Raw genomic sequence first — 14971 nt, 5'->3', positions numbered from 1 at the left:
CTTTTGATAATTCCTTAATGCTTATTCATAAAATGAAATAAATTAATAAAATATGTTAATACAAAATACATGATGTGATACAATGAAATCAAATATATATATAAAATGAACAATAATAAATAAATGTCATGGAAATTATATTCTACTATTTTGATCCACTATCATCGTGTATATGTAAGACCCTGAAAATAAAAATTAATACATTAAAATTTGGATAAAACCCAATAGATAAATTAAACATGCAATATATATATACTTAAAATTATAATATCAGACAATAAAGAAAATTAACCATGATAATTTATTAAACCATATTGGTTGCACAGTGACTACGACAACCTCGTCCTCATCTGCTACTTGATGTGTAGGTGAACCAACAAATGGCACCAGTGCTAGACTCAGACAATTCAAATGATTATAGTTAGGTTGATGATATCGATTACAGTTTTGTTGTCATACTTCTTCTCTTTGTAAAGTCTTCTTGTATGGGTGGAAAGATGATTGGACTATTGTTGTTTTATCACTAAAGGATAAATCGTATGCATATTTGATAGTGTCCAAGTTGATTGATCCTTTAGTGGATTAATATCTTCTCTATACATCCTTCATAATATTCCGTCGAGTAATATGCATTAACCCATTCTACAAAGTCCAAAAGGTTATTGTACCTTGCAATAACTGTGATGTGTGCACCTAGAATATAAGAAAGTTGAAATTTCTCATAGTCACAAGTTTAGTAAAGTATATTCATGATAAACATCTGTTGTCGTGAATCATGAATTTTGCATTGTTGCATGTTGATTGGTTTAACAACTATATTGACATATTTGAGTACATCTCCAACAAACTTGTTATTAACCCATAGTGTTAACGGGTAAGATCTTTGACCTGTAAAAATAACTTATAAACACAATGAAAAAAAGAAACATCAAACCAATTTTAGTTATATGTACCAACTATATTTTGTTTATTGAAAAACCAATATTGCATTGTGCTCTTCAGAAAACTCAACTAATATGGTGGCAAGCAAAGCGCAAGTGGTCCGTGTCAAAGTATTGAAGGATTTAACAATATTGGTCATCATGATGTTGTACCGCTATCCTTTAAAGTGGGCACATACCCATCTTTCATACTCAATGTTGGTTAAATAGGTTGCTCTAGTGGGATTTACTCAGACAATTCTACTCATGGCAGCTTGGAAGTCCCTGAGGCGATATGTTTTAGCAGCTTTCCAAAATGATCCTTCAATATGTTTTTTTTTAACTGCATACGTATTTTACCCTTTATATGGGAATTACAAAATCCATGATGCACATGAGGCATTACGTTCGCCACAGACGTAATTATTCAATGTGACAATAAGAAATAACGGTCAAATTTAACAAATCACCAATGCACATGCGTAGGTACGTCAAAAAGGGTATCCATGTATCGATTCCCTTTTTATGCCCAATACCAAAGGCGAGCGAGTAAATTTGATTATTATCGTCCTTTGTAACAGCGATAAAAAGAGACCCAAGATATTTTTCTTTTAAGTGTGAAACATTAATGCATATCACCGAACGACATAATTGTTGGAACCTTCTTATTAAACAACCCATACACATAAAGAAAAACTTGAACCTATTTTTCAAATCGATATCAATGTGTCTCGGTTCCTAGGTTCTTAAGCTTTAAATTATGACAATACTTGCACAGTAGTATGAAAGACTCTTTGGGAGATCCTTGTAATATATTTAGTGCATATGTTTTAGCATGTTATCCTTGTGTGTAGAAAATGTCGATTTTGTACCTGATTGTCATGTTTGAAATAATTTTCTTCAATTGATAAATGCAATCAACCATAAACATTGATTTAAGTATGTTTCTCAAAGACTCTGCACTAGTTTGTATATGGTGTGACAATATTTGATCTCATAGACAAGTGTGTGTCTTGTCTATATGTCGTAACACTTAATAGTCTCCATCTTCCTCTCTCATTGCTCTTGTCCGCCATTTACATTGTGGATATACACACTTAAGCTTATATTGTATATTATTAGGGTGACTGACCTTCCATTGAATTCTTGTCTCTAATACATATGTTCGAAATAATACTTTTAATTTTGCTAATACCTATATTCTCAACATCAACAATAAACTCAAAAACCTATTGAAATGGATTTTGATTATAGATGTAACTTGGATATACTCCAATATTTATAGAGTCATGACGTCTCATGCTATATTCGGTGCCCTCATTACAAGCATAACTTCGACTTCTGCTAACGTCTTAGTTCGGAACACCGTATATATCCTCATCAAACCTTGCGAATTCAATATCATTATCATCCTCATTACCCTCTACTTCATAATCGTCATCCATGTCATCATCATTATCATTATGACCATAATTCTCACTAAACTCTTGAAAACTTTATGGATGTGTCAACTCATCTATTGGATGATCCTCTATTTTTTCCTTATAAAGATCTTCGACTTGTTAATTGTCCCTTTCATCAATTGGATTCTCGGTAACATAGAGTTTGGTCAATCCTCGTAAACTTCTTACTTCAACCATAAAAAACTCCAGATCATTATCCTCTACAATCTCCATTGGAACCATATCACTCAAAGTAAATACTTGCACATTTGACTGACTTCGATCAAGTCTTAAATGATAGCTTATTCTCACAATGAGTCTTTCAAATCAACATTTGTGTCAATACACATCCCTCTCTCATTCCCACTAACATATCTTGTCACATTATCGTCACCTTTAATCCATTGTCCTCTATAGCGAATTTCAAATATAACTTTTTCCATCTTAACTTAAAATAACCTTGAAAACATAAAAACGCATGTGTTTAGGTAAAGTTTATATGTTATAGTATTTATTGGTGAACAATATCTTTTGGTAAAGAACAGTAACTTCGAAATGAAGAAAATTATAATCAGCTTACACAAACAACCAATACTTTGATACCAAACTGATGCATAACACTATACATGAGCAAAAAATCCAAAAACGGCGAGCTAGAAAATATTATTCACTTTAAATTGTACTACTTTATAATTTCTTCAAATTAGGCCCTGAATACAATACCAATGCAACTAAGCTTCATACACATGTATTTATAATATATTAAATTATCATATCATTAAGTAATATACAAATATTGATCAAGGCAAAACAATCAAAAATGGAAGAAAACAATAATGACAATTCTGTAATTTTTTTATGCAACTCTCTGTCAAGATAAGGAAAACAATACACATACTAAAATGACACCAAATTGGAACTTCACTACCACTCCCTAAACACAAGAGAATAGATAAAGAAATTGAGAGAAATGGAAGCTGTGTTTAAACAAACATAAAAAATTCACGGGGGTTGGCGAAAGCCAGGGGTTGACGGAAAGCCAAACCCTAGCGTTAATGTCAAGCCTTGGCTTTCTGCCAACCCCTAGCTTCCGCCAACCTCTTCTTTGTCTGACTTTTATCCAAACTTGAATTTTTATATTTTTTAACTGTCAATACAATATTAAACAATACAACAACATAAAATCATAATATTAAACAATCTAATAATATGAAATTACAACAAAATTATATTTCACATAAAGTCATAAACATGAATCTACTATACATTATTTGATTTTCAATTATTCATCAAGAAAACACATAACACAAGAGCTTGAATCAAAATTGACTTGAATGTGAATGCTTTTGCTGTGAAGTCTTTGTAACAAATGTTAATTCTTTAAAGAAATTTGATAATTTTCATCTCTCCCTCCCTTGTGTTTAAATTAAATCCTTTATAATAGTTTTCTCTCATGGGTTTTATTATTTAATCACAGGTGTTTTCTCTGATGAAAAATTTGTTTTCATGTTGCAGAGATTTCTTCTATTACTGGAAGGTTAAGGAAAAAGAGAAAGATTACTATTGTGGTATTCTTTCTTTCTGTATGAGTTATATTAACGGGGGTATTTTGGGAGAATAAATTACTGTTGTGATATTTTTATTTAAGATTTGAGATGAACGACATATATGTATACATGGATAAAAAAAAGGTAAAAAAATCAATATCCCTAAAATATCTTTATTAATAATCATTGAGCACAAAAATATAAATATTCTTTTATAAAATATTTAATTGATTTTAGTCATTAAAATAAATAATAAAATTATATGTATAAATTTGTATACAGACTATAATATGTTATTGTATGATTAAATAATACTGAATTAAAAATAAAAAAATAACCAATCATACGATAATATATTATCATGTATACTTATTAGTTGTACACATCATGTTACTTTAAAATAAATTATACTGATTAATGTATAACAAACTTTATTTCTTTCATTTTCATAACATTTGAAAGAAAATCAAAAACAAAGCATAATACCTATAAAATTGTATATAAGATATAAAACAAAAGTAAGAGCCAAAATTGGTCAATTAAGTATTTATATTGAAATATTAATTAAAATAGTTTATTTTTTTCCCTTGTGTACGTGCATAATCATTTTTTTATTTTATATATATATAACCTAAAATATAAAATATTTAAAATACTATTATGTTTTGTACTCACTTAGTCAAGACTTACTCAATCAAACACAAACTCACTCAATCAAAAAAATATTCACCCATTCACCCATTCACCCAATCAAGGTTAAGATATGAGTTGAAATAAAATAAAAATATGAAATTTTTTTACGACTTTAATGGTGGGAAGGTTGGTTGGCCGACCAAACACCTAGCCAACCAATTTTTTTTTTTTTAAATTGGTTCATTAGGTAGTTGGCCGGCCCCCCAAACACCTAACCAACTAATTTATTTTTAAAAATTAATTGACCAACCATTCAACCTATCCAACTAACCCCAAATCCTAGAATACTCTCCTTTAAAGATAACATCAAATTAAAAAATAAACTATATTTGTATAATGAGAAAAAAAGTGATTATATATGTATAAAAGACAAAAAAATGGGTATTTTAATTAATATCCCCATTTATATTATCTACTAAATCAATTTAGTTAAACTGTGCTCTTCACATCATATAGATATGTCAAGGGGACAGGGTAGCCTGGAGCATAACCCAAATCCTTTTATTTTGGCATTATTCACAAGAGCATGATTTACTACTGTAATGAATTGTGTTAAGACCTTTGGGGTACACTCTATAGGCCAGTTTAACACAATTTTTGAAAAATTAGTAAAAAATAAAAAATTATTAAAATATTTGACTTATTAAGGGCTCAAAATAGCACTATCTAGGAGATCTTAGGTCATGTCGTGAGCCTTTATTTTATATTAGACTTGGTCTACTACAGCTAGCAAGCATGATTGTAACATCCAAATTCAGGTGTGTCAGTAAACTCCACTTCCAAAATTACCCCTAGATTGGATTTTATAACTTGTTGTGTAAAGAAATTGCAAAAGAATTAGAGAAAACTACTAAATGAGCAATATTTTTCAAAGGGGGTAAAATGGTCATTTTATAAAAATTTAAGGGACAAAGTGGGAATTAAAATTGAAGGGCACACTTGAAATTATATGGTGGTGCTAAGGGTTTTTGGTAATTGGCTAAGGATAAAATAGTAATTTATGGAAAAGGTTAAGGGCAAAATGGTCCAATAGGCTTATAAACTTATTTCTAATCATTTTCTCTTCCATTTTGCCGAGAACCTCCATTGTTTGAGCTAAAAACTTCCCTTAACCAAAATTCGTCCAAAAATCTAGTTAAACCACCTAATTTCCAGAGGCCCCATTTATAAAAAGTGTAGATCTGTCAATTCTGGTCAGTTATAAGGTAAGAAATTTAATTTTTAAGATATGTGAAATTTGGGAGTTTGATGGATGATCATATTTTCGGTTGATTAAGGTTGCCAGAAAGAAGAAAAGAAGGTGAATAAGCTTAAATCATCTATTTAGCAAAGAAAAGGTAAGAATTTCATACTTTACATACTTGAAGTAAATTTGAGTTAGGTTATTTAAATAACCTTTACTTATATAAGTGTGTAAGGTATTAGAATTAAGGTGATTTATGCTTAAAAGGATAAAGAAATTCATTAGGATTCATGATGTAATTTTTGGCCATAAGGGTAAAAAGGTAATTTTGGCCATAAGGGTAAAAATGTCATTTTATGTGATATAGGTTAATTTTGCTTAATTATGTGCATAAAATGTGTGAAATAACCCTTATATTAAGCCTATATTGTATAATTGAAATTAAATTGAGGCATGATATTTATATATATAAATGCATGAGAAAATAATATGATGTTTGAGAAGAAATGAAAAGAATAAGGGAAAATAACAAATGTGCATATTTCATATTATGGTTATATATGCATACATGAGGAATCATAACATATGCATGATTTAGAAAAAAATAAAGAAAGAGGAAAAATATTTTCTAAGTTATGCATGCTTTTAGAAAATGGAAAACAAGTATTTTTGGTTTTATAATGACTCATATGATACAGGAAAGCAGAAAACATACTAAAAATTCTTACACGCCAGCTGTACTGTGTGGACAGCAAATAAAATAATCGGTTGTACTGTGTGGACAACTAGCTGTACTGTGTGGACAACAAAGAAAAAAATATTAGCTGTACTGTGTGGACAGCAAAAGAAAAATATCAGCTGTACTGTGTGGACAACAAAGAAAAATATTAGCTGTACTATGTGGACAGCAAAAGAAAAAAAAATATTAACCGTACTGTGTGGACAACAAAAGAAAAATATTAGCTGTACTGTGTGGACAGCAAAGAAAAAATATGCGTGTAAGAGAGAATTATGCTTTGTATGGTGACTGCAAGTACTGTCATATGTAGTCTAGACCAGTCAATAAGAAAGAGAGAGAAACAAATTAGTAAATATTTTTATGAAAGTCATTTACATTAGAATTATGCATACAAGCCTGTGTGGCTGATAAAGAGTTGAGAAAGATGTACGATCAGAAAATAGAAAAGTCATGACACTCATACATGCATAAATCATAACGAATGAATCATATCTGTATAGTAAGAAAATGAATAAATTGATGAAAAAAGAGAATTATGATATGTGTTAAATGCGTGTCCTGTGTCAATTATTTTGTTGTAAATAGTTCAGACACGCTGAGTATGGAAAAGATTAGAAAAAGATTAGTACTGGTATAAAACACTTTAAGTGTTGAGTATGATTTTCTTACTGAGCCATAGTCGCTCACTCCATTTAATTTAATATTTTACAGGTAAAGAAATGCAGCAAAGGTTCCCGAGGAGCACTAATGAGACATGAGGCTAAGGGAGGAAGGCACCATATTTTTATTAATATATATATGTTTTGATGTATATGTGAATATATACGTGTATATATATATATATATACTTGATGTAGATACTGGTGGATATGTATAAATATATGACTAGTTATGAAAATTGATTATAAAGTTCTGTGGGTGATAATTTTTATAATGGTTATTATTATGTACTTATTTTATTAATTGTGATTAAGTTGATGAAAATCCAGTCGGTTGATAGGACTGGTTTGTGTGAATTGTTAATTGGGAGTGTTACAGGGCATAATGAAAAAGAAAAAAAAATTCCCCGGACCCTCTAAAATAGGGGAACTCATGCCGTTTTTCTGTAACACACCCAATGGTTAGGAGAGGTCACAATGATAGATTAAATTGACATTAATATAATATGATATGGTCTAACCTGTTGTCATCTCTGCATCAACATCTACCGTAAAGTTAAAGATGAAAAAAAAAGACTTAAATCCAAAATCGAGATGTAAGGAAGCACGAACACACCTATGCTAAAAATAATTAATATTTATATTATCTAATAAGTATATTTAATAAAATTGTGTAATATTTATATTATCTAATAAACATATTTAAAAATTTTAATGATGAAATGTTATTGGCCCACCCGACTGATTGGCCCGTTAAACCTGCGGACTGGACTTTTAAAGCGGGTCTAAAAACATGGGCCGACAGTACCCTACACAAAACGCTGAGCATTTTATCTTCACACAGCGAAATTGAGCTGAGACTAAGCAGCAATGGCAGCTTCAAAGATGGTGATAATGTCATCTCTAACCCACAAAATCCGCCCCATAACGTGCTTCGCCTCTTACCATACGCGACTGGTGCCGCAACCGCCGGAACTGCTGAAGTGGGTCAAGAGAGAAGGCGGGTTCGTGCACCAGGCCGTCAAGATATCACCACAACAAGATGACGACAGCAACGGCCTTGGATTGGTCGTCTCACAAGACATTCCAAAAGGGTCTCTTCTTATTGCTCTTCCTGATCATGTACCGTTGAGGTTTGAATCTGACGGTGGAGATGAAGCTCAATCTGTTTTGGTCAATTTAGCCCGCCAAGTTCCAGGTTTGTTTTTTGAGCACTTTTTGATTTATTTGATCATTTATGAACTTATTCTGCTTCAAAGTTTTGTGCTTTAGAGTTAATTATCATTGTTCTAAATTTTTTGTTGTATTAATAAGAAGTATTATTGGTTTGCTTTATAAAGAAATACGTGGTAGGTGAATTTTTTTTAAATATTTTTGATAAAGAAAAGAGCAGTAAGATTAAATGTGATAATTTTGATGGAAACTTTGCTTAATCTTTTGGCCTATAAGTTTTCTTTGTCTTGTATTATCTTGCTTGATGATGATTAGGTTCTTTTAACATGAAATTGACAGAAATTTAATGATTTTTTCTTGTTATATTGCGTAAGTGGGGTTTCTTTTTGTTTAGTTCAACTTAATTTAAATGTTGATATCATTAAACTTGATTACAGAATCCTGGAATATTGATGAAGTTTTGAGCTCATTTCTGGTGCTTTTCATGGTATTAAAATGTTTATGTTACTGACTTTTTCTTCTAGTTAGCATAGTGTTTAAGGTTTAATTGGCTGTTCATTCAAATTTGATAAACTTGTGGCCAAGTTTGTGTACATTTTTTGGAATAGTAAGGAAGACTTGGGACGGATTTCCCTTTTTATGCTTTGAGAATGCCTAATCACTATTTTGGTGTTGATGGGATTGTTTATCATAATTTTAATGAACCATTTGATAAAATGAAGCTCTGCTGATGTCAGATAAATTTACTTTAAAACTCAAAATAGGTCGGTAACTTGAAGTTTTGTCAATTATGCTGTTTAGAGTTTTGAATTTGAGTAAACTGGACACTGTGGGAGCATTTGGCAGAGGAACTATGGGCAATGAAATTGGGCTTGAAGCTTCTGCAAGAAAGAGCAAAAGTGGGAAGCTTCTGGTGGCCATATATTAGCAATCTTCCTGAAACATTCAGTGTTCCAATCTTCTTTCAAGGGGAGGATATTAAAAATTTGCAGTATGCCCCTCTTCTTTACCAGGTACAGTGTTTGATCAACTCTTAGCTAATATTAAGTGCTGAATAACAGAGGTTTTTCAGTTGAAACTTTTATGATTGTGCCTGAAATTTGAAATTATAGCTTCTTAAGACAGACTGAACTAAGAAATTGATGTAGTTTCTTTTGCTCTGAATCACTGCAAAAGACTCATGACCATCCTGGTCAGTTGAAGGGAATATATATATCCTTGTTTGGATTCTTAAACAGCTCTAGATTTTCAATTAGCTTAAAAATTACCAGTAATTTGTTAAATTTTATCTTTGTAAATCAGGTAAATAAAAGATGTCGTTTTCTTCTTGATTTTGACCAAGAAGTCAAACGTGCTCTTGAGAGTCTGAAACCAAATGATCATCCTTTTGGAGGCCAAGCAATAGATGTATCAGCTCTTGGATGGGCAATGTCAGCAGTCTCGTCTAGGGCATTTCGCTTGCATGGAAAAAAGCTTGCAGATGGAACCCGCAACAAAATCCCCATGATGCTTCCTCTTATAGATATGTGCAACCATAGCTTCAATCCAAATGCTCAAATTGTTCAGGAAGAAGATGCAGGTGACACAGAATTGCTAATAAAGGCAGGTTACTAATTTGCTTCCTTGTATTCCTTGATCTCCTATATCTTCTGAAAAAACACTTCTTTGCTACATTAGAACTAAAGCTTTTCATTCTTGAAGACAGGTTATAGCAGAAACAGAGATCAAACAAAATGATTCTTTACTTCTTAATTATGGTTGCCTAAACAATGATCTTTTCTTGCTGGATTATGGATTTGTGATTCGTTCAAATCCTTATGACAATATTGAGCTAAGATATGATGGAGCGCTTATGGATGCTGCAAGTATGGCCGCTGGGGTTTCATCACCAAACTTCTCCACTCCAGCTGTGTGGCAGCAAAAATTTTTGTCCCAGCTAAATTTAGATGGAGAAGCTTCAAGTTCCAAGGTTTATAAATAAATTTGTCTTGTTATGATTTGTTTCGTTTTGAAGGGCACACATACTATTATAGTGGTATATGGATAAGGCCAGCTTGATTTCTCTCATCTGCACTTTCACAACATCCGGTTAACATAGTTCTCTATGTAAGGGCGAGTTTGTTTTAGAACGTGAGAATTGCTTAAAGTTTGGCTAACTTAGGTCAGAACCGAAAGTTATTAGCTTAGCAGCTATATGCCTTTATCTATTGTCAGAATTTACCAAAGGTCAAAAGTCCTAGGCAACCACCTTGTGCTGCTTACAAACTTCTGCCAGTAATTTATTGTACTCGTTTTCTCTTTACTCTATTTTCAAAAATTTGTGACAGAACGTCTATGAAAAAACGTTTTCAGTAGCTTGAATCTTTACCGTTAAGAAACAGATCACATCTTCTAATCTGTTTCTTTCTTTTCACTTTATAACTACTTTAAGAATGTACCCTGATCCTCAAACAAAATGCTGGTACTGAATGTCACATTTTAGATCAAATCCTTTTGGCTATAAGCTGCAAGCAGCATTCTACGAGCAATGGAATACTAGTATACTACCATCAACGGCTTACTATAACACTTTTAACACAGTTTTAAGAAAAATGATGAAAGTCTTGATTAGAAACTATTATACTGTTGACCACATTTCTCCTTTATCCATACAGGTAAGCTTAGGAGGTCTACAATTGGTAGAGGGACGCTTGTTGGCAGCCTTAAGAGTATTACTTGCAAGTGATTTGGAAACAGTGCAGAAGCATGATTTGAACACACTTCAATCTCTATCGGCTGAAGCTCCCCTTGGGATTGCAAATGAAGTTGCTGTTTTCCGCACCCTTATTGCGTTATGTGTGATTGCACTAGAACATTTTCCTACAAAAGTTATGGAAGATGAATCCCTATTGAAACAGGGAGTTTCAGCTTCTACTGAACTGGCCATCAAGTTCAGAATCGAGAAGAAATCTATGATCATAGACATAATGAGAAATCTCTCGAAGAGGGTTAAGGTTCTAACATCAAAGGAAATGACAGCTATGCAAGGCTGAAACCCGACAACTAGAGATTCATCTACAGCTCCACATTTTCTACTGCTCGCCATGTAGGTTTTCATTGTCCATTTTGCTTTAATTATGTACTCATTTAAGATGCTTTTAGCAATTTTATTATCTTGTTCCTGAAAGATTTTGATAGTTGAACTGGTATTTCTGCTTATCTATATATCCTTGGCAGAATCACGAAATTGCAGTCAATATGAATTACTAGTAAACTGAAAGCTAAATTATATTAAAATTTAGATGAAAAGACCAAGAACAAGTATTTTTGGTCACAGAAAAAAGGGCTCTTTCTTTGTCTGCATCTTCGGAAACTGAATAAAATTGTAATTTTTCACTTATTATAATGTTTGTAGACGTATTATTACTCTGAAAATAAAGGGTATTGAAGAATTCCCAGGTTGAAGTCCTTTTCTCTAGGAGGCAACTCTCTGAACACAACCACCAATTTCAGTCATTTTTCATAGGTTTTGGTACACCAAACTTCCAACAAAAATCTCAAAAATCAATTAGAGTGAAAATTGCCCACCTTCCACAGTCAACTGAAACCTAAAATATTTTTAATATTAATGGCTACTAAGAAAAGGAAAAATTCCAATACCAACTTTTTTCTTTCTTTCTTCCTTTTTTAATGAAAACAAATACCCAACTGTTAAACCCATCTAAACAGTAAAAGAGTTCTGATTGAATATACATGTATCTGGTGCGTCAAAACTGGTTTTTCTTTTTCATTTTTTATTTTTATGAAGATGTTTCTGTTTCATCCTGTGAAATTTTCCCAGAAAACAAACAAAAGGAAACAAGAAAAGAAACAAAAAAGGGAGTTCTGGTTTCGAAGAGATGTACAAGTGAAACAAACAAGGAACCCCATAAACTAACACAAGATTTCTTCTAGCTCTTAAAACAGAAAACAAAAAACAAAAAATACCCACACGAACATCATCATCAAAGTTAAAAAATTTTTACAATTCATACAAGATAATTATTTCTAAAACTCCCAACCGATGAACAACCAGTAGCTATCTCTCTCTCAGCCAACCCCAGTGGCGACCGTGGCCGCTGCCTGGCGACTCCACGAACCACTCGTCTCATCTCCGGCTGCTTCATCTCCTCCTCACTCTCTTGCTTGATCTTCATAACCTGGCTGTGAATTGCCACGTTCATGTTCTTGCTGCCTTCCTTATTCTGCTCCATGCTTTTTTCTTTCTTTCTTTATTTCCTCCTTTCGGAAAACTATAAAAACTCTCACAGAGAGAAGCTTTCAAAACAGCTTTGCTATGAATCCTGATGGAGTTTGAAACGTAGGGAAAATTATATATACAAGAAGGGGAAAATAAAAAATAAAGAGATGATAAAGACAAATTTTCTTCCTGTGGAAATTGGTGGGTATAGAGCTCTTTATTTAAGCTTAAAGCCTCAATCTTAGACGACACTTTCAACGGTTCCTATATTCTCACGATACTCCTAACATAATTATAATAATTAATAATAAAATATAATATTATTGTAATTAATTTATTATAATTATTGTTTATTGGATAAGAAAGAAATAATTCTTTGAACACTTTCTATTTTGATCATTCAAATTTAAAACTATTTATCAAAATCCACCATAAAAGGGAAACTTACAATTAAATTTAGGTCGGACGATTTATTTCCTTTTTTCTCATGTTTTTATTTTTTAAGTTTAAAAAATTCTTTTATCTATCATATTAAAGTTAATCGAATACATTAATTTTAGAATTTTATTTCGTTTCCTATTTAAACCTTAAAAATTAAAAATTATTTTTTAGGTTAAATTTTAAAAAATAATATTTTATCTTCTAAGGTTTAGTTTTTAATCTCTGGATCCATCGTCAACAGCCTCTTTTTTTCGACGTTTTCTCTTTCTCTGACAGTCTCTTCTCTTCCTCTGTCGACTCATCCAAGACGAAGATGAGAGATGACAATATTAGTAATGTTATTAGGCTGTAATCTTTTATAATTCTTACTAATTTTTTCAATTATTTTACTTAATAATTCATTTAGGGTTATATATTCTTTATTTTTTTCTTTAAAATTTCACGGTAACAAATTTTTTTTAAGATTTTTTAGTGTAGTTTGTAATTTATTTCTATTTTTGAAAGAAAAAGATAAAATTTCCAAACTAATAAAATTCACTTAATAATTCGAATATATATTTTTTAAATTGATGGCTAGGCTGACCGAGGTCGTTGCTGAGATAAAGATAGGTGGCTGGCTTTTGCCAAATTTTTTCTGCTCTTGGAGGAAGGAAAACACCTTAATTTGACTGGTCTCTTGGTTACATTGGAAGATTCCTTTTGACTAGTCTGCCCCCACTTCTTATATTATTATTTTTAATTATTATATGAATAATATTATTAATTGTCACATCTTTTCTTATGGTATGTCATTTTTTTTTTTCTAATGTGGAGCACAAGTTAGAGTAAAAAAATGGGAAAGGTAAAAATTGGACTTGGTTTATTGGTCAAGTTACAACTTTGAGAAGACTGAGTTTTAATTATAAAATTTGGTTAAAAAATATAGTTACCGTGGAACAAGTTAATTACAATTTACAGGAAAATCTAAATTTATTTTAGCCCAAAGACTTATTCCCATAAAAAATTTAGGGTATTCTCAAGGGTCATCCTTAAAAATTTAAGGTATTCTTAAACTCTCATTCGTAAAATTTTAAAAACTCAAATATCTACTTTTCTGTTAAAATTCATAATTATGATTAAGGATAAAATGTTATTTAACAAAAAAATTTAAAAAACTAAAATTTTATTATATTTTCCTCTTTCGATTTGAAAATCTAATAATTTTTTCTCATCCAAAGTTTAAAAAATACTCATTTTCCCCTTAAGGTTTTTTTTTTCTCTCTCTGATGATCATCTCTTTTTCAGCCATCAACTGACCTTTCCAAATCTCTTCTTCTCCCTCAGTCGGTTTCTCCCTTTTCCCTCTCCTTTCATCATCGTCAAAGAACATTAATAGTAATGACTATAAATATTACAATAAAATTATGTGTATAAACTTTTGAATATATGATTAGGTATATAAAATGTATATCATCGTCTGATTGAATATTATTTTATTCTAATTTAAAATAACTCAATTATCTGATTATCTAATTGTGTATTTAAGTATCTGTGTATTCAATTATATGTAGATATATTATATAGATTTGATTCCTTTTATGTGTTCCTTCTTGTCTAGAATTTCAACGTTCAAAGATATAAGCCAATTTAGATTTAGGCACAAATCCAACTAATTGATTAGTCTTGCTTGTACACATGAAACATTTGACGGAAAGGAATTCTGATTCCTAACGCCTTGGTAAGGTATCACATGTTTTGCTAGAGTTAGACGCGACTCCATACATACATATATATATATATATATATATATATATATATATAAATAAAATTAAGTATATATATAATATATACTCATGCGATTAAGTATTGTTTTATTTTTAATTTAATTTAGTATATAAAAGTCAAATAGCAACGTGCACGTAGTTTTAAGTATACAATTGAGTATTCAGATTATACATTATTATATGATTGAGTGT

At 31.1% G+C, this 14971-nt stretch overlaps 1 protein-coding gene across 1 annotated transcript; it reads left to right on the top strand.

Annotated features, from left to right (window-relative positions):
• The first annotated feature begins 8007 nt into the window (after positions 1-8007).
• LOC123214674 (actin-histidine N-methyltransferase) lies at positions 8008-11522 on the top strand. Its single transcript, XM_044634612.1, has 5 exons — positions 8008-8381; positions 9203-9369; positions 9659-9958; positions 10062-10325; positions 11011-11522. The coding sequence occupies exons 1-5, from the start codon at positions 8054-8056 to the stop codon at positions 11386-11388; spliced, it is 1437 nt and encodes a 478-aa protein (XP_044490547.1). The 5' UTR covers positions 8008-8053; the 3' UTR covers positions 11389-11522.
• Positions 11523-14971: the final 3449 nt, after the last annotated feature.

Source organism: Mangifera indica, chromosome 4 (genome assembly GCF_011075055.1).
Source record: "Mangifera indica cultivar Alphonso chromosome 4, CATAS_Mindica_2.1, whole genome shotgun sequence".
NCBI lineage: Eukaryota > Viridiplantae > Streptophyta > Magnoliopsida > Sapindales > Anacardiaceae > Mangifera > Mangifera indica.
Note: the sequence above shows the minus strand (reverse complement) of the source record. Positions and strands in the feature narration are given on the sequence as shown.